The sequence below is a fragment of the Gymnoscopelus braueri genome, assembly GCF_963280865.1.
Source record: "Gymnoscopelus braueri genome assembly, chromosome: 16".
In the NCBI taxonomy this organism is placed as follows: Eukaryota; Metazoa; Chordata; class Actinopteri; order Myctophiformes; family Myctophidae; genus Gymnoscopelus; species Gymnoscopelus braueri.
In genome coordinates, this window is record NC_137616.1 from 16,837,541 (window position 1) to 16,864,434 (window position 26,894).

The following is a 26,894-nucleotide window of genomic DNA, read 5'->3' on the forward strand; positions in this document are numbered from 1 at the left end:
CGAGTTGAGTGAAACAAGTTGGGGAAAACGCAGTCCCCACAACATCATTTACGATTCTGTGCCTATCGGTACATAACTCGGACGGCGCTTAGTCGACTAGCAGACCATCGGCCGGTCGTCGCGGGCACTCGCGCCTGGAGGCGCTCGGGCGCGACTCCTCGGCCTCAAGGTCTGCTGAGTCGGCGCGCCTCCGTCATGGTCCAAAACTATACTTTATCGGTGAAAAAAAGTAATGTCCCATGCGGGAGTCAAACCCAGACTCCGAATGCTAATGGATTGTGAGTCTCATGACTAGCGAGGTGCGCCACTGAGGCCGGTGCTGAGATTTGGTATTTGGGCTGTATTAGAATGTGACAACCCCCAACGTTCCCAACTCTTCTAATGTAGAGCGAAAGAAGCACCGCGGCGGGGCTACTGAGACCAGGGGTAAAAACTGTTCGCACGCTTCAGAGCCGAAGGAGGCGTCTACCTTTATATGTCTATGGTCTCGACACGCTCATTCCCCTATGTCTGCCATCTGCATCTGTCTGTCTTTGTTTGTGTCCACTTTATAATAGCCCGCTTCTCAGTTCATTTGTCAAGGACTCCACCCCGGTATTCTCTCACTGGCTGGCGATGACATCACCCTTGGCCGGATTGGCCAAGAACTCCACACTTTCTGGGAACTAAATTGACTCAGCTGTTGCTCCTCAGGCAATTAGTGGGGATTGGGAATACAGTCTCAGTGGCAGAATGAAATCAACAACACAAAATATAGCAAATCAAAAACAAAAATAACAGCTCAAAACATGCAATCAAGTAATTTATAGCACTTGCACACTATCGCACAATATTTACAGAGAAAAAATTACAAAAATATAAAAAACACCCACAATCAAAGATTGATCTGTAATTTTAACATACAGGCTACACCAGCAACTCTTGAAGGACTGGTGACATTTCTTTTTTATGCAAACTGTGAGAGCATTAATTCGAGTTCAAGAAGAAAAAAGAAGAAAAGAGAAAACTTTTACATAATATCCGTTTACATTAGGACAGTTTTGATTCATTGACTGATTGAATACTTTATTATCAGTTTGCAAAATGTACAGAGGTACAGTTACACAATAATGCTAAAAGGATAACACAAAAAGCCCTGAGGGCTTGTTTCTATTGTGGTCCTGTGTAGTCAATTCATCAAGACAAATAAAGACATAGGCCTACAATACTATACAAGAGATCATCAGTACTAGGAGCAGTACAAGTATATTTACAGAAAAACATGGGGGCAAGCTAGTAAATCTAAAATGTTTAAATAACTTGTAGATGTAGATCTGCTATTTTTGCCTAAGAGTTTTGGTGTACAGTGTACACTGTAGATCGAAAAAGAACGCACCAAGTAGAGTTGCAACTCGGGTCTGTTTTACTAAATATAGAGGGTCTAAGTGGTTAAACTGAAGTGATATTGATAAATTCCAAATATCAAAGTATTCTGCGGCACCCCTGGTGCGACCCACTTTGAGAATCCCTGCAATACAATAGATGATGTGACAAATAAAACTGATTCTGATTCTAGAAAATGCACAAGATGGCGCTGTTTGACAGACTCAAAAAGTAAGCAATGACCTGGTAGAGGTACATGGATACAGCAGTAGACTGCAGTGCTGAACTTTTTGGGATCGTCAGTGCTTCTCAATACATTAGCATTGCAGCGGGTCATTTGATTCAATGTTATATAGAAAATATTACTTATTATAGCTTAAAATAGATTGTTTAGATAGTATTCTAGAGACCATCATTCAGAGGATAGAGGCCAATTAAAACTGGTTGTGGTTTTAATTGTTCTGTCGGTCTTAACAGTTATTCCTATGATGTTGTTTTAATCTGACCACACTGAATATTCTTAATGTATTCAGTGGTCCTCTGTGGCCTCTGGCAAGGTGGCCTGGGTGGGTGTAAGATCCTTCAGATTTATTTGTCTGTGTTTTGCCCGGGTGGGGGGACAGACTGTCATAGGAAGGGATGCACTCAGAGTCATTTTGACATGTGTTAAACTCTAGAGCCACTAGAAGATTAGTTTGCTAATTTTATAAAAAGTCTTACATTGCATCATTTAGAAATTTCTCAAAAGTACATTATTTAAGTAGTTGATCTGTAATTATTACCCATATGTCAGTAGTAAACCAAATGTAGGGCATATAGCAATTATTTTATTACTTTACCAATAAATAAGACTGAGAAATGAGATACTATACAAAACAGATTCACAATATATAATAATTACCATATAACCTTTCAGAAATGATCTGTGCGTTATTTACAAAAAAATACTAACATAGTTTACATCATAATATTGACTGTACACAATGCTTGCTTTAAACAATACCTATTTTGTCATTATGTCAAGAGTGTGTCTGTCTGTCTGTCTGCATGCATGGATGTCTGCATTTGTGCATAGACTCCATTAAAAAGCACTTGCTTTCATTTCTGAAGCTTTCTCTTCATATTTCCTCTGTCTGTAGGAGAAAAATAGCCAGGCAGCAGCAATTCCAACCAGTAAGCTACTGACAGACAGAACCACTGGCACCCATACTAAAGGGGAAGGACACTGGGGAACAGGGCTGGTTGGCACTGTATCTGGAAGGGAGCTAGTAGTGGAGGTGGTGGTGTCTGTAAGTGGTGCAGCAGTGGTAGGGGTCACAGGTGGACTTGGCATGCTGTTCGTCTTAGTGAAGATGAAGGGCTGAGCCTAAAAGAGACAGACGGAGGAGCGTTAAAGGTGCAATAGACAACGTTGAGCCACTAGATGTCACAATTACAACACCTCTGTTACTGTGAATTTTAAATCCTGGGATCACTCAGTAATATTAGTATCAGGATTGGCATAGGTTTGTTACCACTGGTTTTCTCTGCTGTAGAAACCCATACATTGAATTTAGATTTCCCCAGATGTATCAGTAGACTGAGATCTCTGATTAGGATTCATATCCACAGTATTGACGTGACGTGACGTGACGTGACGTGACGTGACGTGACGTGACGTGACGTGACGTGACGTGACGTGACGTGACGTGACGTGACGTGACGTGACGTGACGTTTAAACCTGACTGAGCCAATACGAGATGTTTGTACCAGGAATATTTGCACCACACGGCATAATTGTCAATGTTAATTTAACTCTTGAGGATCCATAAATTGACACTCGGGATCTCGGTGCTGGCCGGTATCCTACTATATAATTGGAGTAACCTCTGTCTGTCCGTCTTGGTTGGTGTCTTGGGTCGACCGGGTATGGGCTAGTATCTATAATTATTCTATGGAATCAGCATACCTCAGACGGACAATGAATCTTGGAGCGATCATAAGTGAAGTTGTTGAATGCCTGCTTCCTGCCTACTGGCTCCAACTGTTGAAATGAAAAATAAATATGTACAATTATACAGAAAACAGAGGCTACAAAAACCTCTACCTCCAACAAATACCATTCATTGCATGTTAAAACATGAAAAAAACATGTCCCTGCCATTACCATGTTATTCCACAGGGCAATGGCCATCTCTGCGTGTGCTCTCTCACTGGGATGGAAACAGTCCACGGAGAAGAAACTGTCGTCAGCCTTTCCTTCCTGGTAACACATCAAAATCAGTGATGTAAAGTAACTAAGTACATGTACAGTACTGTACTTAAGTAAAGTTTTGAGTTTTTTTTTACTTTACTAGAGTATTTCCAATTTTCAATACTTTTACTTCAACTCCACTACATCTTAAAGGCAAATATTGTACTTTTACTCCACTATAATTATTTGAAAACTTTAGTTACTAGTTACTTTGTAGATTTTGGCAATTTGAAGTTCACAACACGTGGCAAAGCAACGCATTGTGAGCTTGTAAATCGGTTATTTTAAAAGGACTTTTATACATTTGAAAACTTATGAAATGGGACCTTCTGCATAATGAGTACTTTTATTGATAATTTTACTTAAGTAAAAAATGTGAGTACTTCCATCACTGCAAAACATTTAATGTACCTGTTTTCATACACGTGTGTTGCTTCAAGTGTGAGTACAGTTCTGTACTCTTCTGTACTTCTGTCCCTGAACTCACCTCAGTGTAAGGGACGAAGGAATTGCGTAAGTAGGGTTGAAGGACAACAGTGAAGTCTTCTCGCCCATCATAGCCATCTCCAGAGACGAGATATTGAGTTTCAGCCTATATACAAACAGGAAAAAGTCTGATTATTTTATTTATAGCACTTATTGGTAATACCTGTCAACGCTACAGTATTTGAAGTGCTGTGCTAGTCAATGGTGTAAAGTAACTAAGTACATGTACTCAAGTACTGTCTGCACAATGAGTACTTTCTACTCTTGGTACTTAAAGTACATTTTGATACCAATACTTTTGTACTTTTACTCAAGTAAATTTTGAATTCCAGACTTTTACTTGTAACAGAGTATTTCTACATTGCAATATTAACACTTTTACTTAAGTAAAAAGATTGAGTACTTTTTCCACCACTGTGTGCCTACCTGGTATTCTAGATTGATTTGTTTGATCACTTCAAACTCTGGAGAGTTGTCCTCTGGATTAATGACACAGCCACAGGTGGTCCTGTAATGCAGAGACATGTTGATACCTATCTAACACACCACTTTCAACCTGGCGTCTATGTTTTGAGCATGTCATTCTACGTGAACATTTGACATTTCCCCCCCAAAAGTTTCAAAAATAGCAAATATAGCTCACAAGCTTGTCTATTTTCACTATTCATCATTCAGCAAAGTGTAGGGCTCAAGTGGTTTAATGGTAGCAAACTGACCTCATCAGAATCAACTCAGTCACCACTGAAATTAAGGTTCATGAACAGTATCAATAGCTAAGTCATGCTCTGGCACCAAAATGACACATTTATGACAGACAGACAGACAGACAGACAGACAGACAATGTGAGGATATTGAACAAACCTTGGAATTAAGCCACAGCCCAAGGTGTTTTTCTTAATGGTTCTCACGGCATCCATCTGCAAAAGCTCGACCAAGTTGACCAAAACCCTTGGTACCTACATAGACACAGAAAGATATATGGCTGGAACAGTGAACATACTGCACTGGTCTGCATGCATGGACTTAATGACAACACTACTGCAGTGTTGAAATGCACTAGTGAAATATTTAACATTTATAAATGTATTCATTTATTTTAAAGCATGCTGTAGTTTTTATGTCCCACCCAGGATGCAAACCTGCACCAACATTGCTTGTATAGGATATATTGAGCTTTATGCAATACCTCTCCAAATTACATACATTTCTAAATTGAAGAGCAGGTAGAACAACAACAACCACCACAGTTGTATTAGTTATATTGAATGAACACACTCGATCATACAGAATGGGCAAAATAACATTTTATTCAACACAATAAGTTATGGATAGCAGCTTTAAATATCTTAAATATCAGTGTTTAGGCACATCAGCTTATAGCCACATTATAACAGAGATTTAATTTGATTAGTTTCCAGTATTATTATCTTGTTCTTACATTGTTATTGTTAACACAGTCTACAGAGCATGCCACACCAACATGGCTCTGCTTGCACCTGTATGAGTGACAAATAAAACCACTTGAATGTGGTGAATCCTACATTTTGAATATGCCTGCTCAGGGTTTTATTTATGTCCTCCTCTGCAATTAAGTGTATTACACCAGATCATCCACCATGTAGTGCATTTAGTTTTATGGTTGTTTGTACAAAGTGGACAAAATATGGAAACAAGCTCAGTTTTTTTTGTGTATAATCCACGTTGGCGTTTTTTAAATGGTGACATTGTTGTGATTTTTTAAACTGCCAATAAAAGTATTCTATTCTACTTTGGAAGTGTGCCATGCATACACTCCAGCATGAGACGGCATGTTGATGACATCAGGCAGCGTGCACAAGACTTTTGGCGTGATAGGTCCAGTGATTTGGGAGATTAGCCCCAGACACACACACGTATATTTATATTTATATTTAAACAGTTTTATGCAAATTTTACACACAGGGAACACATGCTTCAACCAAAGCCTTCAATGGAGATCTCTGTCGATCAAATGAATACATTTGTAAGAACCATTTAACAAGAATGTCTTTGACAAGTTGATTTAAAAACCCTTAAATGAGCCATTGTTGCCTGAAAGGAAATGAGAATGAACCATTTCATGATTAGTCTCTGTGACTGACAGCACAGATGATGAGAGGAGCAGAGTTATTACCATTATTATTAGGACTGGGACAGAAGTATGGACAGAGTTTCTCCGTGAAGGTGCAGCCAGTGAAAGAGAAGAGATGAACTCTGGCCTCCACATCATAAAAGGAGACCAGACCCTCCTCATAATCCACAAACACTCCCACTGTCTGAGGCGTCTCTCTTACAGTGAGGAGGACAGGATGAAGACCATCAGGATTTGGAACATGGTACTCATTTCCATTCCTCAACCATATAGACCAGTAACCGCGGTTGGGTCTCAGTTTGATTATTCCCTTCCTGATGATGGACTCTCTTGCCACTCCTATAGTCCAGTCAGTCTTCGCTTGAACCTGAACCTCATAGTAAAAGCTTCCTGAGGAGAACATTTGTGTTCCTAAGACAGCGATACATGGATAGAATCTCTCTTTGTTGTCTGGGAGATTCCTTTTTATATTTCCATGACTCACTTGTTTTCCATCCTCAGACAGGATGAGACAGGGATGCGCTGTGTCTGGGTCCAGAGTTACATCCACTGCGTACTGCTGGATCCTCCTCAGCTCAGCATCACGCAGCTTCTTCATCTCTTTAACGAGTGTCTTCTCCAGCTGAGCCACAACTGTCCTCCCAGTCCCCACATATGAAGACTGATGGACATTGACCTTTGTCCAGTCCCTGGTGGGTCTCCAGCCAGTGTTGATGGATGGGAAGTTCTGGAGGAGGTGGAGGAGGTCTTCAGTTTGTGTGAGCTGCTTCAGCAGAGAGCTTCTCTTCTTTAACTCTGTGACTTCCTGTTCCAACTCTTTGATAAACTCTTCAGCCTGTTTCTCTGTTGTTTTTAGCTTCTCTTCAATGACACCGATGAGCTCAGCCTGGCTTCTCTTGATGCAGCTCATCAGAGAGGTGAAGAGCTGCACACTGTCTGCTATCTCTCTGTCTGCATCTTTCTTGCTGAGCTCTACTGAGTGTTTGACCTCCTGAATCTTCACTTGTCTCTCCTGGATCATCTGCTGAACTTCAGCCTCTGTCTTTCCTTCGTATTCTTCTTTCGACTTGTGACTCCTGAACTGACAAACCATCTCAGAAATAAAAGTATTGACAGTTACTTCTGGTCTCTTAGAGAATATTCTGTTACATAGCGGACACTGACACACATTAGTATCCCAGTAATGTGTGATACAGGTTTTGCAGTAGTTGTGTCCACATGGAGTGGTGACTGGATCAGCGAACACATCCAGACAGATAGAACACAGGAAGTGCTCTTCAGACAGCAGACTGCTGGCAGAGGCCATTTCTACACTTAGAATAAAAGTGTAGAAACGACTTCAAACGGGTGAACTGGGAACTGGCCAGTCGCAAGGGCGCCCGGTAAGAACTCAACCAGTGAATTTGCGATACAAATATACGAATAAAGCTCTAACGGTTTGTCTTTCTATTCTGTGTTCACGCGGTTTCTCTATGGCTGTTAGGGTTGGTCTGATCTCTCTCGTTCTTGGCTCTCTCGCTCTGTCGAAGTCCGTCGCTGTCTCTATTTCACAAATGTCCTCACACTCTGTGTAATCAGCTTTTATGTTGAGCTGAGTCAAATCTCACATCACCAAATATGACATAAGTTTTGCCCAAATATTGAGTTTCGGATTTGTTGCTCCGAAATGGCCTCCAACAACTCTGATAAGAAATGTTGGGTAACCATGGTAACCAGCTCGAGTGGCCTTTTGATACTCTCAGAGTATCCACCCTGAGATTGGTCCCTGGCTGAGTCATATCAAAGACTACTGTATACAAACGGGAGCCAATGCCACCCTGCTTGGCACTAAGGGTTGGATTGGGGGTATTGATGGTATTGATGTCAAAATTAATGACATACATACACATATGATGACATCATCGATACATTTAAATTACAACTGTGACTGTCTACCTTAATTAGCAAGCTCTTTGAGAGCCGGGCCGTCTAAAGAGCAAGTGGTCAAATCGGGCTGAAACCTTGCCCGAATATGGAGTCATACGTCATACGATGAAACCTAGCACCCTATTCTGGGGCGAACCTTCAGTTAAAATTGCAGATCTATAAGCTCACAATGGTGTCGCAACGCAACCTATAGTGAGCTTGTAGATCAGCCATTTTTGCCAAAGAGAATTGGTGCAGAGAGGAAAAAAAGACCAGGAGACCTGGTTCTGCCAGACCCAGAATGAAGTTCTAGTATGATGAGCTTTACTTAATAACATACTTGTGACATAATAATGATGTCATGAATAGTTTGTGACGAAAGGGGACGAAAGGGGGACAGAATCTTTTTTGGCTGGGGCCGGAGGACAAAGTGACCATGCCCATGTATGGACGAAACAGGTACAAAGCCTCATGTAAGCCCGACCCCTTGGGTCTGGCAAAAAGGAGCAGGTCTAATAGGGAACTCAAGTCAAATACGTATAGGGTTTAAGTAATTAAACAGCACTCACCTCTTTGTACAGCATGTCCAGACTGACCTTCAGATTCTGGCTAAAGTTCTTCGGCGACAAGTTGTTCTGTGTAAGTACAACACGTATTTCAGAACTACAGTACATCAGACAGGAATGTACAGTTTTCTGTATGGCCACTTGCGCAAAACACTCACCTGATCAAGGCAATAACTGCACAGATCATTTCCTCCCACAAACACTGTCACAAGCTTCCAGTCCTTTTCGAAATCCACTTTCTGTGTGGCGTGCACATTGGGCAAGAGGGCAGATGTTGATTCAAAATTCATAGGATATTCATGTATGAGATGACTCACATCGTTCACAATCTCACCTTATGTCCTTTCATGGCCTTGATGAGAGCTTGGACTTGTGCTGGGATGTCACTGGTGAAAGAAGACCAGCGGCCATTACGTCAAGGCAGTGATAGAACAAGTATACTCACATGTTTTACGTAAGTAAAACTATCAATGCTGCAATGTAGATATACAAGTAGAAGTCCCCTATTCAAAATGTACAAAAGTATTGGCATCAAAATATACTTAAAGTACCAAAAGTAAAAGTACTCATTGTGCAGATTGTCCATTTCACAAGTTCAAAATGTATTTTGTAACTGTTGTAAATGTTTTGAAAATAGCCAATCTACAAGCTCACAATGTGTCGCATCGTGACGCATTGTGAGCTTGTAGATCTGCTATTTTCAATTGGCCAAAATATATATAGGGCTGAAGTGGTTAGTGTGTTTTGTAATAATAATCAAAATCTACAAAGTAACTAGTAACTAAAGTTTTCATATAATTCTAGTGGAGTACAATATTTTCCTCTGTTAATCAGTTAATCAAACGAATGAAATTAATTGATTAAATAAATAAATCAATTTTTATAAGATAATTGAACGCACTTTGAGATTATTAGATTAATCGAGTGGTCGATAGAATAATCACTAAGAAAGTATGGCTGCGGGCCTAAAAATGAGCAGAGTTGTATGGCTGAAGTACTGTAGACAACCAATGATGAGATATAAAGAAAGAAAGATCTCCACATACGAGGTCTTAGCTCCAGGCACAGCCATGTTGAAGTCCTTCTGCAATATACTTGATCCCTGACCCTTGGAGAAGCCCAGGAGAGACGGGTTGAACTTCCTCAGGATGTCTGGGAGACACATGGCACATCAGCATTAGAACAGGAGTGACAAACATCTTTGTGACAGTAAGATCTCTCTGCCTGTGGAAAGTGATATACTGTCCCCTTTACTGTCAATGTGTCAAGGCCTTAAACTATATTGACTTTGTTGACTTTGTTCCCCAGGGGTCTAGTTGGTCCCCTCCATTTTCCCTTCGCTGGAAATTGGCGATCTACAAGCTCACAATGAGATGCATTGTGATGCGTTGTGAGCTTGTAGATCGGCTATTTTCAACGAATGGCAGACTATTTGCCTACTATAACATGCCCAGGCCAGAATAGGGATACTAGGGTCAAGTGGTTGAACAACCTCTGCTGCAGAGGAACTGTTTAAAGAGCTGGTGCCATGTTTTTGCACTTTTTCTGTTTTTCATGTGTCTATGAGGTTGATAGAACTTCATTAAGCCCCCAGGTGGTGTTTTTATGGTGTTTTATGTCTTCTCTGACTATTTGGAGTTTCTTCCTGGAGGCTGAAACCTTGAGGGTCAAACGTGCCAATAGAGAAACAGCGCTTTAGTGACATCACAAAGCCATACCCTCCCCCTCATTATCATAACACAACAGGTGTGGGCATGAGGAGGAGGAGGGACTAGGACAGGTGGGTGGTGCTAAGGTGGTGGAGGAGGTGCTAAGGTGAGAACCAGGTATACTTAATGAACTGGAGGCGTGTCCACATAAAAACAACATTTTAACACTTACTGTACACTTTTTTTTTTTTGAAAAAAATCCTTACATAATAATAATACCTTATGATCAGGTTTTAGGGTTGAAAAATGTCATGGCACCCCATCTTTAAAGGCGAATTGTAAAACTGTTGTGAATTTGTTTCTGGTAAGTAGTCACCAGATCCAGGTAGATGTAATCAACATGATGTAGACTCAGCGACGCTACGTTTGTGCATGTATCAACATTTGGCATAGTGCTCCTAAAAAGAGTACACTTGTATAAATAAGGAGTTAAAAAGAACTTGGCGGAAAGGGACTTCATATCAAAGTGGAAAAATAACATTTGTTTTCGTTCTTTGTGCTCATTGTAAACCTGACATCTGAAACTAACAATCACGTGGTAATGCTGAAAAGATCTTGTATCTGCACACTGCCAAGGTACAACTTCTATTTCCTCCCTTACTACAGACATAGCTCATTAAAAATTACTTAAAAACAAGATGATCGATAATAATAAAAAAGCATAAAAGGAATGTGCCTTCTGTATGAATAACTTATTTGTTATAGCATATATATATACACTTGTACAGTACAGTACTACAAAAACGTTTTATTTTGTTTCGTTTTTTCTTTTCTTTCCTTATTTTGTAAAAGGGTAGGCGAAATAAGCTATGGCTTTGGTTTGGTATTACTTTTACTAATTACTAAACTTTATGCTACTACATTATTTACCAAAATAAACTAAACTAAACTAAAATAGTGGCATCTGTCAAATACAAAGCTATATAAGCAACAGACGTGGTACAACAGACGTGGTACAAACTCACTTGGCAGTGTCGTAACATTTTCCAAAGTCTCATCACCTCCAATGCTGCAGAAATAAAGGCAACCAAATATCAGTGTCATATAGTGTCAACACCCAACCATGAAAAGGTGCATAATTTGTGTATGCATTTCATGATCTACGATGTAGACTCTGTTGGCCAATTGTACCTGAACGATACTCCCTTATACTTTGTATTGACTTGGAGCAGATTCGTCGCTTTAGCACCAGTACCAACCTGCAAACAAAGAACAAGAAAGCCTCGTTCCATGTACAGATATACAGAAGAGGACTGCCGCATGTTGCAGAGAGGGCCGATCTACTAGCACACATTTTAGGACATAAAAGGGCTAAGAATGCTAGGAATGGCCCTTGATGTAACATCAGAAACATGGACCTCTACGGAGGCCTCCCACGGGTCACAGACAAGCTCAGTGAGAGAAGGATGAGGCTGGCCTGGCAGGGCACTGCCTCAGGCTACAGGAACTGGTAGCGAGCAAACTGACACTGTGGGAGCAAACCCAAGGAGCAGCAATAGGAGGGGCGGCTAGTCCACAGTCTTGCATAGCATCGAGATGGTCAATATAGCCGAAATAGCCAAACATGTTCAATCTACAAGCAATGCATCGCATTGCGACGCGTTGTAAGATTTTAAATATGGCTTAAGTGGTAAATTAGATTCACTTACTGTGGAGGAGTCTCCCAGCGCTGCCACCACCTTGATGTCTGCTGGTCGTAGCTTGTGAACTAAGGAAGGAGGAACACAATGAGTACATGAACTCACCATCACCTCCACTGATCATGTCTTTTTACAACATATTCTTATTCTTATTCTTATTAAGTGTGTCACCTGAGGTAGGCAGAGTGGCAGATGGAGCGATGTCCGCACAGGAGAAGTCACTTCCCCAGTTCTGGTACAACAAAAGAAAGTCTCAGAAACTGCCGACGTATGGAATCATATTGTCCTGACATGGTAATCAATATTTTTGTTTATAACCAATGTCCAGTTTCATTAAAGCCATCAATTACATGGTTCAGTGTATCTTCTCTTCTTCTACTTTCTTTTTACGCCCGATTTATTAAAATACACAAAGTAGCCAGATTGTAGATCTGCAATTTTTGGCACGTGACACACCATCGTATAACGGAGCTCAAATTAAGCATGATGCAGTCGTATGCTTACCAGGATAGGTCCAGGTGGGGGGGAGGGGTCAGCATAGGTGTAATTACTGTTGTGATAGGTCCGCAGGTACGGGGCCGACTAGAATCAGAGAGAAGAGTTTTATAAACATCACATCATGTGATTTGATGACCATAGAGGTGGCTAACTAAGAAAACAAGACATAGCAACAGAATATAGCAACAATAATTAGTGCATACCTTGGATGGACATTTCAACTCGATTTTGGTAAAGTTCTGGAAGGAAACTTTTTGACCAAGAGGCTCCAACTATGGGGAAACAAGAGCGTAACTTTCAGTATGCATCCCCTCACATTATAGCATTTCATAGTGCTTCTTTGGGACGGCCTGGCGTTGTCAATTCATTTAAAACCATTTGCATCGTTCGTTTGCTTAGTCATACTGATGTACTACTGCCCTAATGCTAACATAAATTACAACATAATGGTCACTGACGGTCAAAACCCTTGTGGTTAAGTGGTTACGTTTTATAAATATTTAAGCAATGAAAAGTAAGTAACAAGAGCTTGTGACTAAGTAGTAGAAAAACGTCCATTAGATAGTCGTTTGTGAGCAAAGCGGTTGCTTGGTGTGTTGCAGATTCCCACCATGTTGTTCCAGAGGGAGCGAGCCATCAGCGTCTGGGACTTCTGGCTGAGGTGGAAGCAGTCAGGTGAGAAGTAGCTGCGGTCGGGACGGCCGTCCTGTGTTAGCAGAATGTGAGTGTGAGCCTTAATCTACTGACTTCATTTTGAGTATTTCGAGTATTGACATCAGTGTGGGGGAGAAAACAAGTTAGTGTGTGTGTGTGTTAACACTTTGCATTAACCCTATTTTGGGAATTTCAAAAAAATGAATAGCAGATCTACAAGCTCATGTGTCCCACTGTGACAAGTTACGAGCTTGTAGATCGTCTATTGTTGAAAATGTTTGAATATTGCTTAAGACAAGTGGTTAATGTGCTGGCTTGTTTGTTTAGTCCAATTTGAGCTGTTGTACTTATGTTGTGATGCATTGAAAATGTGTAACAATGTTTTGATAAAGCTTCTTGAACTGAACTGAATTGAATTGAACTGGTCAATTGAACTGAATTGAATTGAATTGAATTGAATTGAATTGAATTGAATTGAATTGAATTGAATTGAATTGAATTGAATTGAATTGAATTGAATTGAATTGAATTGAATCGATGCATCTCACCGGCAGCTTAGGAACCTCGATATCTCTGAGGAAAGGCTGGACGACCACAGTGAAGTCTGTCTTGGTGTCATAGCGGCCAGACTCCACAAGCTCATTCACTCCACGCTGAAAGAATGAGGCAAGAGCTGAAACTGTCGCATGGAGATGGAAAAAAGAGGATGATGACTGATGATGAAGATGACCACATTATGGCCTTCCTTCCAGTGTCTCCTACCTGATAATCTCTGTTCAGCTCCAACACCTTCTCAAGAGCTTTAGAGCCAGACTTTGGTGAGATAACGCAGGGACAGAGAATCCTGTTATGGGGGAGATATCAGGAGTTATATACAGCCTTTTATGATTGTCTCTTATTGATACATCTGCATTGGCAGACAAAGTAACAAAGAACAAGACAGAAGAGAGGAAGACCAACAAATTGTCGCTTCCTGAACTATCGGAACACTTACAACGTTTTTTAGGATACACTAGCATACTTATTGTGCGCTAGTGCATCAAAAACTGTGAGCTTTAGTCACCAAAAGTCGAACCCAATGTGTTCAGCCCAATTCATGGCACAGTAAAAAAGTGCTTTTGACAAAAATGATGCTCCAAAAGACATACGGTACTTTAAAAAAAAAAAGTGTTGATGCAGACACTGTCCCTATTCTGGGCATGTCCTAATAGGCCAACAGGCGATATGACGCTGAAGAGCTTTGCTGTAGAGGGGGAAAAGGACAGCCAAGTACAAACACCGGGGGACTCCAGTCAATGAAGTCAATAATAGGGTTTAAGTGGTCAGCCAACACTTTTTCATCAAAGCATAAAATAATCTTAAAGAGAGAGCTAATGCATTTGAAAGTATCTTTTGATTAGGTATTGAGACTTACTTGACCAGCCAGGTGGGACAATTCACAGTTGGGCCAGAGTGCATTTCTCTGAGCGGGATTATATGAAGAACCTCCACAAGGTTGACCAAGGTCCTGGGAACCTGCCACATTTACACATTTAGAACATCTGGAAAACGGAATTGCAGCATTTCTGATAATCCATAGCATTTGTTTCAGTTGTACTTACTTCCTTATGAAAAATATCCAAGGCATCACGGATGTGTCGCACACTAGTTTGGGGAGAATATGAGTTCTGTGGGCACATAAAGAAGAAGGTTGAGCAGCGTAGTGTCAGGGTTCGATTTGACCAATTAAGTCCTATAGAAAAATGTTGCCAAATTTTGGAAAATTTGGCAAAATTAGGGATCCATGGGTTAATGTGGTTAACATATTTTTGGAGAGAGTGGAGAGACCCCCCCCCCAGCAAATCAACAAACTCTGCTATTGTTATTTTGAAAATAACAATCTATGACAACTATATTATTAATCTAATATTAAACAGAATTGTCACTCACTGAATTGTAGCAGTGGTCACAGATGTCGTTGCCACCAACAAAAAGTGTGATCACCTTCCAGTCAGATTCAAAATTGATGCGCTGAATGAGAAATTATTGCATGTGAGTATATCGTTATCATATTGTTAGTATATAATCGTTATACAGTGGTGTCTTTCGCAAGATTGATGGACTGAAGATGTGCACACCGCTGTCAGATGAATTATCATTTTACAAGAAGAATACTGCCTTGTCTGGCAGATGATGAGATAGGATGAATGATACCTCCAACCGTTAAGATAAAGGGATTTACAAATTATGTCTGAGTTGCACAATGGAGGCAATGGACAGCAATATACAAAAAACTTTGAACAGCCGTAACTTGGACCTTGTCTAAATTGCTGTCATGAAATGATGAACATCACTGATAAATATTGGAGGCTTGCTCTTCCCATTAGATGTTTCTACAATTACTGTAAACTTTCGTTATGGTACAGAAGTGACACAAACTGCACTATATTAATCACTGGGCAGCTATAAAGTTGTTGTTAAATGTAAAGAAGTAGAGATATACTGTACATGTCCTTACAGAGTCATTCTTCATCCTTGCTACCAGGGCTCGAGCCTGCAATGGCATGTCCCTAAAAACAAACGTAAAGGAAAATTACAGATCCAGACATTTGAACCAGGACCGCAATGGAAACAAGTCCTCAGGACTTACTTGTGTTATCATTTTAGCCCAAGTGTATGACTGTTTGCATTTCTGTCTAATAAAGTATTCAATCAATCAATCAGACTCTATTCTGCTCCAGGTTTCAGAGTGACAGATTCTATGAGAAACACCTTCATGGTCAAACAACAAGTAATTTAATTTGAAATTGTCGACCTATTCACAATTTGGGGACATGTATGAACATAATGTGTATATTATCAACTTTGTTTCTTGTCATCACTGAGCTGAACTGAACCCTGTTTCAAAGCTGCCGAGAGGCAGAAGAAGGAAGAACTCAGAAGTATATTTATATAGTTAAAAACATCTTTCTAATTCAATGGACTCACCTGCTCCTATCTCCTGCCACAGCCTGGTTGAGAAAGGCCTGAGGTGTGTCCTGCTTACCCATACCTACTGAGTAGCCGGTCAGTAGGGGGTTAAAATGCTTCAGGATATCTAACAAAGAACAAAACAGTGTAAGTCATTCCAGATCAGCGTCCACAACAGTCAGACCAGCGTTGTGGGACATGTCTGATATCTTGTATACAAGGGGCTCCCAAATGTTTCCGTGCCAAATACCCTTATAGCCATCGCCTCTGGCTTGCGGGCCGGCCCCCCTATTGCGAAATGGCTTAAAGAATTTAAATGAAAATAGGGGAAATAGCCGATCTACAAGCTCACAATGTGTTGCATACCAACGCATTGTGAACATTATATACTGTTTTGTTTTGATTTTATGATTCTTGACCCCCCCACTCAACCCCCAGCTGCCCCCACTCTGAAAACCATGATACAGACACGACACAAACAGGATACAGACATGAGACTCACTGGGCAGAGTGGTGACAGTGGTAAGGTTTTCATCTCCACCAATGCTGTGAGGGGAAAACAAAATAGATTATAACATGGTTAGCTTTATGAATGGTTTGGTTTTGGAAGCTTCCAGGCATTCAGGCATTAGGGCATGCTAGACACAGGACCTTAATGGAAACAATTATTTGGCTTATAAGAGAACCTCACTGAATTTGAATGTATTATCTATGATGTTATCCATTTTATCAATATCATTTTACACTAGAATCAAAATGGGGGGCAACAAATATTTTTGCTAAGCCAAGAGCAAAATGTAGAAGTTACAAGGAAGGCATTCCAGTACAGTACTGTACCTCCAGGACAATCCTCTATACTGGCGCAGCACATCCAGTATGTTGTTTTGGTTGGTGGCTCCAACGCCATTGCCTGCCTGCCAGTCAGAGAGGGTCATGTTACAGAAGGAAGATCATTTCTGTGTCTTTGTTCTAACATAATATTATCCACTTTCAACCTGGCGTCCCTATTGGGCATGTCATTATAGGCGAATATCTTTCCAAAGACGTACAAACATTTTGAAAAGAGCAGATGTACAAGTTCAAAACAGGTTGCATCGCAAGCTTGTAGATTGATTTTTTTTTGCTATTTGTCCTTTGGCAAAGTACATAGGGCTTAAATGGTTAATATTGATTGATAGACTAATGGGAATGCCACTGAGGGTAGGCATACATGTCAAGTTGTAATAGTAGTCTCTGCTGATTATATATCAGGTAAAGCAGGTCACAAACAATGTTGAACTTACTGTAAGTGAGTCTCCTATAGCACCCACTACTTTAATATCCCCTGGCCTGAGGGCATGGACTGAAAAAACACAGAAAACCTCAATGAGGAAGACAAATTGGTGGTACATTGATTCAATTTATGTAGTGCTTTTGGTAGTCTTTTCAACCACTCAAACAAACTTTTAAAACGTACTTATCATTCACGGCAGAACACTGTTACATATTAACATGCTGCTCACCAGGTGCACTTAGAGGTTGAGTGTATGCATTTTCCTACACGGCTCTGCACAAGAGACTAGCCATCTATGAGAGCCTTTGTGTGCGTGCGTGCGTGCGTGCGTGCGTGCGTGCGTGCGTGCGTGCGTGCGTGCGTGCGTGCGTGCGTGCGTGCGTGCGTGCGTGCGTGCGTGCGTGCGTGCGTGCGTGCGTGCGTGCGTTAATCTTGCAAACCGCTAGACCTATCAGCGCCAAACTTTTAATGCATGCTGCCAGTAGGGCACATACAGTAAGTACCTCCACAAATTCTATTCACATTATGTTTCAGACTTTTTAAATATTTAACTTTAATTTATAACGGAAGTCAATGGGACCGGTCGGGCTCATTTATGAGTCATACGTCATAAATCCGTCATAGACGACTGACGTCATAAATGACTTACGTCACAGTCCGAGACCCACATTGGAGCCATGCCATTTCTATGTGGATCCCGAGATCCACATGATTTTATTAGTTAAATTAGTTTGGTGTATGTAACAAAGTAAAGTAACATAATTACACCCAATCAAACGGTCACTATTTTGTCTATGCATTAGACAATCATTAGGATCATCAGTAGTTGGCACGTGAATGCAGTAGCTAGATTCTTACCTGTGGTGGGTGGCGAGGGGGAGGGGCTGAGGTCTTCACAGGGCATGTCCGTGCCTGTGATCTGAAGGCACATGAAACGCACATCAACAACAGTCAAAACGACGACAACACAGACGAACAGCGTCGCTAGGACCTCCATGTGGCTCTGTCCCTCATGCTACTGTCAAAGAGATTTGCTGTACTCACGTTGTGAAGCAGAGGAGAAGCCTCATTGTGGTGGTGATAGGATGGAGAGTTCCCCTCTGTTCTGAGGAAGGGACGGTCCTGGAGAGGAGAGAGAGCGTATTGTACAGTATGTGGAGGGGGGACATGAGAAAGATGGTATGGAAAGTGGAAGAAACAACAGCTTAATGTATATGAACACATTGTTGAGCTTGTAGGCTACTGTAGATCTGCTGTTTTCAGTGTGAAACAACGTTCTGTCCATCTATGACAAAGTTTAACCACTTTCAATCTGGTGTCCTCAATGTAATGTAATTAGTGAACGTTTAATAAAGATTTCCAAAAAAATCTGATCTACAAGCTTGTAGATCAGCTATTTTAGTTATTTTTGTATAAAATAGAATAGGGTTTTAAGTGGTTAATTTGTGGTAAGTTTTATCGAACCATAGGGCCACAAACTGATGAAGTGGAACAAATCAAACTTGTACTGTATCAGCGAGTAAGAGTTATGTCTTCTTACCTCACTAGGGCAAGGCACTGAGATGATCATTCCATTGTCCTCTGTGTTCTGTTGTTGGACACTTGGAGGCTGCAGCTGAGAGGACAGATAGTTCATTCAATCGCTTGCATCAACAAGTAGGAAAGGACAATGACTGTGTGTGTGTGTGTGTGTGTGTGTGTGTGTGTGTGTGTGTGTGTGTGTGTGTGTGTGTGTGTGTGTGTGTGTGTGTGTGTGTGTGTGTGTGTGTGTGTGTGTGTGTGTGTGTGTGTGTGTGTGTGTGTGTGTGTGTGTGTTTGTGTGTGTGCGTGTGTGCGTGTGTGTTTGTTTGAAGAATAAGAGGAGGATGAACAGTAATCCTTACCAGGTTAGCCCACATCTGTATAGTGAGTTCATCAGTGTGGCGTGATGCTTGGGACTGCGTGGGAACTCTCCCATGCTGTTGAAAGAGCATGAACAAAAATGTCTGTTAAACTCTTCTCTTTTTTATGATCTGTGTATTTCACACTCTCTGTGTTAAATTAACACCGATGACTGTACTGTGTACAACAAGGTTAACCTAGAGGCGTGCATGCATACTGTAGTTCAGCTGCTTGGTTCATCGCCTTTCATTTAGAGTAATTGACAGCATGTTTGTTTAGACGTTTTCAGCACCCTCTGGTGAACATTCTTTGTAGTCAGCGAGACATACCTCTATACTTCCATATACACAGACAGACAGCCTCAATACAGTAGTTTCACACGTGCTTTGCATTGGCAAAACATAAGACAACACAGGGGCGCAGCCATGGGTGGGCTGGGGTGGGCAGTGGCCCACCCACATAGAAAGCTGGCTCACCCAATCGATTTTGCCAAAAAATAATAATAATAGTAAAAAAAAAAAAAAAAAATTATAATAAAAATGTTCATAAAAAATCGGTACAATCAGGCAAAAATAAGAATTAAATAACATAACCCTAACCTAACCCTAACCCTAACTATAAAGTAACAAAAAACGCCCACATTTTCGCGGGCGCGTGCATGCGTGCCCACCCGCTCCTGTTCAGGCCCAGCCTATACTAGCGTTCTGGCTGCGCCACTGAGACAACATAGCTGTTATGTAGCTGTTATTTCCATCCAATGACACACAAAGAATTCTTACACCACCATAGTACAAGGACAGGATGTATACAACACACAGCTCATTAATATGCTGAGTTAAGCTGTGTGCTGTATTACACCCTATGCATATACACCAACAATATCGGTTTTATTATGATGTGATGTGATGTGATGTGATGTGATGTGATGTGATGTGATGTGATGTGATGTGATGTGATGTGATGTGATGTGATGTGATGTGATGTGATGTGATGTGAATGATATGATATGATATGATATGCATAATTACATACATAAAAACGTGTGTAAAGTGCAAACAATACTGGGGGGGGCAGATGGGGTCAAATGTCAGTCACTCACAGCAAAGGAGGCGGGGTCTCTCATAAGAGGTGTGTCCTGCAGAAGGACAGTGAAGTCATCTCTGTCACCAAACCAATGTCTCTTTTCAAGGTGTTCATCCAGAGACTCCTGTTCAATGTAGAAACAGGTTTATGAACTATCATCCCAGGACCAAGGTACTTACCAAGGTAATGTCCAAAACCGTTCCTTTTTTTATAATTATTTTAAAAATACAAAAAAAATGTAGAAAATTGCCCATCTACTGTACAAGCTACAATGCGTCCCACAGTACCTCAATGCGTTGTGAGCTTGTAGATCGCCAAATTTCAAAAAAAAATTGCGACATTCTTGTATGATGAAGTAGGGCATTAATTTAAGAAAAAAACATAAAAACTTGAAATATGGACATAGAAGGTTTCTGCCCGACAGCAACGGATTGTAATAAAGTTATTATGACATTGAAGGCAGTATTGACACACCTGTAGGACTTCAGTGAGCACGGCCCTCAGTAGCCGCGCCTCTCCTTCACTCTTTGTTTCCATGCATGGAAATGTCCTGCACAGTCAAATCCTTTAGTGTAAATTTTGCTCTGAGATACAACTGGAAGCATACGTCTTTAGTCTTTTACATTAAGCAAACTGAACCCCAGCAGATGTTTTCAAGATGAGGTTATGGAGTGTTTTGCATTGACAGTGAATGACAGAGAGAGGCGAGATGAGGGTGGGGGTTACGTGTGATATAAATGTATCAGTCAGTACATTTGCCAGTCACAATGTTGCTGTTGTCGCTAAGATATCGTGACTTTTTTTGTTACTTTTTAACAAATCACTGTTTAAAATATGTGTCTAAAAAAGTTACATATTTAAAATGTTCATAAAAAAAGGGTAGGAAAAAAAACAAAAAACAAACTCATGAATAATTATGTGCAATAAATGAACCCTGGTGGGTGACAGGGTTTGAAAAGAAGCTGCTTTATCGTGACTACTTTTTTACTACAAAAAAGTCACCTGTTCTGGTGAGTGTACTCTCCATCCCACAGGGCAACACTAATAATGGTCCTCTTCAGCTACGGAGGCAACAGACACAGTTGTCAGCAAGTAGCAAAAGTGTGAGGAATGGTAACACAATCACTAACAACATGGAAGAAAAATACAAAAACACAAACCTGCGAGTGCAGGAGCTGCAGAGAAGCATCCACCTGCTCCACTGTGGCTCTGATAGAAGACCTGACCTGTGCACGTACACGCACGCGCGTGTGCGCACACACACACACACACACACACACACACACACACACACACACACACACACACACACACACACACACACACACACACACACACACACACACACACACACACACACACACACACACACACACACACACACACACACACACACACACACACACACAGTTATCTCAGACGAAACTGTCAGCACCTGCTGGAACAGGTCTATCTTCAAACTAAATTTAAGTAAACTTCTCAGAAATTGAAAAAAAAATGGAAACTGATTTTCTTCTGCTAAAGAAGAAAATAATTACGTCTGTTAGATTTTATAATAAATTAACATAATTTTGTTACCAGTGAGAGATGGAATTAACCCTGTTTCTGTGAATTACCAAGACACAGGGATGTTTTATTCTTATTTGTGCTACTTTTAACATTTAACCATTTTTACAATTTTAACTGTCCTGTACACTTTGGCTACTTATAACTTTGGTGATTGTTGTGATTCTGAATGTTCTCCTCTATTAAAGATGGTGACTGGTGTGATGACCACTTCTATGGTTATGGTCATCTGTCCTCCCATCTGGTTTGTTTTGTCCTTAATAATTTGGTTATTTTGTGTTCCTGTGTAAGAGGAGGAGGCACACCTGGTCCTTATATTAAAATGGTTGAGAATAACTGCTGTAGAACCATGCCAAACCAAGACAGGTATGCCTCATGCAAATTACCCTATGACCGACCTCTGCTGACAAAGGGTTGAATAACGTATCTTTGCACAATAATCACAAGGTGTAAGAAAAATAAATAGCCCTTGTCACATCTCTTACCTGTTGTTCATCACAGGCACAGAGTTGATCCACCTGAACCACAAGGAGCACCAGCTTCCAGTCTCTGTCTTCATCAATGGCCTGCATGAGACAGATATACAGTACAGTCACATACTGTATGACTAAACCCTTTTATTTTATATTCCTGTAAGGCTTTGCTATGATATGAAAAGAATAACTTGACTTTGCGTGTGCGTGTGCGTGTGCGTGTGCGTGTGCGTGTGTGCGTGTGTTCGTGTGCGTGTGCATGTGCGTGTGCGTGTGTATGTTTAGTTCATTTCTCCTCAAATTGCGCCTGACTGCACATTTTGGCTACAACAAGCGTGTCTATTTTCAGTGCGTGACACTGGCGCAGTGGCGCACAACAAAGTAAAAATCAATGTTTAAGAATCTAAAACACTAACTTATCCTATATTAAAATTGGCTAATGGGGGGGCCAACGGAGTCACTATGACTCAGACATAACCCTGTCACTATAATTCTGACATAACTATATATAGAGGCCGGCCGGCTGCCCGTCACTATGACTCAGAAATAACCCTGTCACATGCCCATATGGGCATATACTGACGACATCAGGGATCTCCATATATGGGCATAAAAGGGACAATGACTGACAGATACAGAGATCTCCATGGGCATATTGGTTGGACGTAAGTGTGAGGGCTACATAGTGGCCCGAATGTTGGTGTGAGGGCCGCATAGTTGTTTTTCCCACAAAGGAACGAAAATAACAAAGGGGGAAAAACATTAAACTAAACTAACTTTGATATGTCAAGTTATCCCTTTGAATAGGAATTTAGCCACTTAAATACCTGATTGTTCCGCAGAGAGAATGACACCTCCTCTGCCTGTTCCAGCAGGTTCCTAAAAATTGAAGGATATTATTGATCCTGTCAAACTCCATTTAGTAGCCATGAATAAAACATAAACAGCAAGCATATTGTCATTTATAAGAATATGTTGTAGGTATCTGTACCTGTGTTGAGCAAATTGAGGTGAGTACAGGCTTGTTTCGTCCAAGATGAGAGCAGGGTTGAACAGGGTCATCATCTCTGACAGACGGAGAAGAAAAAATAATTTAAAACTCGGCTCCAGGATTTATTTGCCCACAAAGAATGTAGGCCTATTCACAGACAATACATAGACTTGAACCCCTTTGCAACTTTCAAAACGTGCTTCCAAACCAATAAAATTGCCAATTTCTGTTTCATTTCACCTGTATACATATCGGCAGTTTTTTTTTTTTTTTAACATAAGCTATCGCTACAAACAAAGTTGGCAGCAGATTGCGTCCGGGAGAGTGTATTAGGGTTCATTAAACCCTATTATCAAGGCTGTCTGAGATATTATCAATGTTGTAAAATGATACCATACAGTAGTAGTCTAAAAGCAGCTAGTATCAGCCTCTAAGTAAAGCAGACAAGTAAAGATAGACATTCTGGTCAAATTTGTTGCATCTTCAAATCCCGATCTCAAATTCCCTTTTATATATGTATGCTGTATTCATTAACATATCATTATTAATATAAGATTTAACAAGAACAAATGTATCAACGTGTCTTATATAGGCATTTAACTTTCCACTAATGATGGCGATTTCCACTCTTTTCACTCAGCTACAACAGGTTTAACCCCATGAACTCTAGCGCCCCTATTCTGGGGCAAACATTCGATGCAAATAGCAGATCTACAAGCTCACAATGGGTAGCAACACTAAGAGATTTTGTGAGTTCGGAAATAGATTTTGAGTGGAGGGAAAAAGGAGCGGACCTATATAGTATAAAGCTCTGAGGGACCCCAGTCAACTACATATATAGGGTTTAAGTGGGTAAAGGTCTATTGTTCTTTGAATATAACTGGTGTGTAGTATTAAAAACTACACTTGTACTATATCTTGTAATCTGTAGGCTTATTTGTCTGATATCTACCACTAATAATCATAATGTAACTGAGCTCATATGTGTCCGTTATGTATGTATTAGTGAATGTTACAGGATATCGACAACATGGATGAATGTTTTTAGCATACTGTATGTTCTGTAAAAGACAAAGATAAGTTTGGACATTACCATGGAGTCTCCATACCACTTTGGACAGCCCCGTGCTGCAGAGAAAGACAAGGTCATGGTTTTAATAAATCATTATAGGCTTAATTTGTGGATAGCCTTCGACAGAAATATTGACTGCATGGCCGAAGCTCTCTGGCCCTTTGCTCACCTCTGCATATCAAGTCCAATGGTGGAAAGTACAGCCACATCCGAAGGCTTCACACTGTCAACTGGAGAGAAACCAAATTATTTCATAGCACTTTGTGGAAAACGTCTGTAGTTTTATTTGGCCTAACTTCAGTGGCAATACTGAGAACAGTATTATAAGGAAAAAAAGAGCAAGATAACTAGACATAAAGCAAACAAAACATGACACGAATACACCCAAACCAACAGGTTACGGGGCGGCAGTGGGTCAGGGGTAGAGTGGCCGGTGGAGCGGCCGGATGGAAGCCGTGAGGTTTCCAGTTCGATCCCGGGCTCCCCCAGAAGAGTTAGTGTTGAAGTGTCCTTGAGCAAGACGCTGAACCCCTAATTGCTCCTGATGAGCAGGTTGGTGCCTTGGATGGTTTCCTCCGCCATGTGTGTGTGAATGGGTGAATGTAATGCACAATCTATGTGAAGCGCTTTGGATAAAAGCGCTATATAAATGCACCATTTACCATTTTACTCCTGTTTCATTCGGTTGGTTTGTTATTTTGCATGAAATAGACTTGATCTCTTGTTTTCTGGACTGTATCTTTGTGGGGAGTAAGTTCACATATACAGTAAGTTCAAGTTAAGTTCAGTGAACTTAAACTCCATGTATACAAGCCCCCATATCAGTAAAAGAGCAGTGATAGTGACATAGAGACAAAGACTCTGCAATTATATTGATGCTATTCATGTTATCAACTGTCAGGACGTTCTGCTGATAAAGTTGGAAAAAAGGGAGATGCCGCACACTGTCTTAAAAAAATATTGTATTGCGAGTACAACGTTTGAGTTCAATTGACCTCCATCAGGTACTGTATCCCTGTACGACATTGTGCGGAATCTCCCTTTTTTCCTGTCTCATGCATTGGCTGCCGGCTCCTACGTACCTGTCCCACTAGATGTGCAAAATCACTTTTTATTTCACAAACTAGCTGATAAAGTTCCCATAAAATCAGATTTGGCTATTTTTTAAAGATTTTTACATTTATTTTATATTAGACACTAGAGAACCAGATACAATTGAAGGAACATTGGCGGAATATTGCATATCCAAACTCACAAAATCACTGGTATTACTATGCTCAAAACTCTTTGAAGAACTCATGTGTTATAATTATCCATTTGTAACTTTGAGAGTGCACAAATCTGACCCAAACTTGGTGACCTATATGCACACTTTCAGTGTTAAATGAACACTGAGGATTTTTACTGAGATCAGCTGTCTGTCCATGTCACTTACCGGTAGAAGGAGGAGGCTGGGACGGGTACATCTGGGAACAGGGAAACGAAGTTCCTGGGAACACATTGAGATAAGAAACAGCGCACAGGAGGTTATTAAGACATAAATGGTAAATGGTAAATCTGTGTCACTTTAGATTTAAAGAAAATAGCAAATATACAAGCTCATAGCGTGGCAACGAGTGCTGCGCTATAAGCTTGTAGATCTACTATTTTTGAAAATTCTTGCTTTTTTTGCAAATCTTTGAATATATATATATTTTAACCGATTAGTTGTAACTCAAATCTTTGCTTCTGGGGGTCCCTGGAACTAAACATTTTGAGATGGGGGTCCACGGCAAAATACAAATCTAAAAATGTTTTCTAAATCCTAATGGTATGCTGCTATATCAGTGGTGATATAACTTTTCCATGTCAAGGACCCCCAAAATTACATGTATTTGGCAGCATACCCCCAACTCAGAATATGTTGTTCCAGGGACCCCCAGAAGCACAGATCGAAGTTAAAAATGTTCGCTTTAAAAAATACATATATATTCAAAGATTTGCACAAATTGTCCACGATAAAATAAAAAAAAGCAGATCTACTATTTTTGAATAGCCAAAGAAATCTTAAAATGACACAGATGCGTTCCCGGTCTTAATGAATTAATATCAATTGAATGTAATTTGACATAAACAGCCTGGTGAAATTCTGCACATTAATAAACTGTGACTCATTAAACACAATGAGACAAGCATGAAAGTGCAGAAACAGTAGATACCTGGTGTCCATGTGAGCCCCAGCAGTGCAATTATCACCAGCGGTGGAAGCATCCTTAGAGTATAGCGGTGTGTTAGAAATTGTCCCTGTGAAACTTTTTTCACTTTCTTATTGCTCCGTCACCTTTCCCAACTCCCCTAGTAACCTCTGTGTGATTAGCAGTACACCTGGCTCAGGTATAACAATGGGTCATAAACTCGCACGAGGGGCAGGGACTGGCCTACCGCTCAAAGGGCACGACCAT

The 26,894-nt window shown here is 40.7% G+C and overlaps 1 protein-coding gene across 1 annotated transcript; it reads right to left on the reverse strand.

Annotated features, from left to right (window-relative positions):
* Nucleotides 1-1,891: 1,891 nt before the first annotated feature.
* Nucleotides 1,892-26,894, reverse strand: LOC308102837 (phospholipase B1, membrane-associated-like; the record flags this gene model as incomplete). Its single annotated transcript, XM_080452691.1, has 42 exons — nucleotides 1,892-1,924; nucleotides 2,573-2,728; nucleotides 3,312-3,386; nucleotides 3,510-3,605; nucleotides 4,084-4,188; nucleotides 4,509-4,590; nucleotides 4,945-5,039; nucleotides 8,668-8,733; nucleotides 8,823-8,903; nucleotides 8,999-9,050; nucleotides 9,711-9,816; nucleotides 11,339-11,382; nucleotides 11,505-11,572; nucleotides 12,023-12,081; nucleotides 12,185-12,245; nucleotides 12,518-12,595; nucleotides 12,715-12,783; nucleotides 13,122-13,217; nucleotides 13,714-13,818; nucleotides 13,928-14,009; nucleotides 14,580-14,680; nucleotides 14,767-14,832; nucleotides 15,095-15,175; nucleotides 15,663-15,714; nucleotides 16,133-16,241; nucleotides 16,617-16,660; nucleotides 16,952-17,028; nucleotides 17,398-17,456; nucleotides 18,246-18,306; nucleotides 18,432-18,509; nucleotides 18,928-19,002; nucleotides 19,271-19,345; nucleotides 20,368-20,475; nucleotides 20,826-20,901; nucleotides 21,354-21,412; nucleotides 21,512-21,577; nucleotides 22,403-22,483; nucleotides 23,218-23,269; nucleotides 23,382-23,457; nucleotides 24,475-24,509; nucleotides 25,889-25,942; nucleotides 26,875-26,894. The coding sequence occupies 42 exons, from the start codon at nucleotides 26,892-26,894 to the stop codon at nucleotides 1,892-1,894; spliced, it is 3,114 nt and encodes a 1,037-aa protein (XP_080308817.1).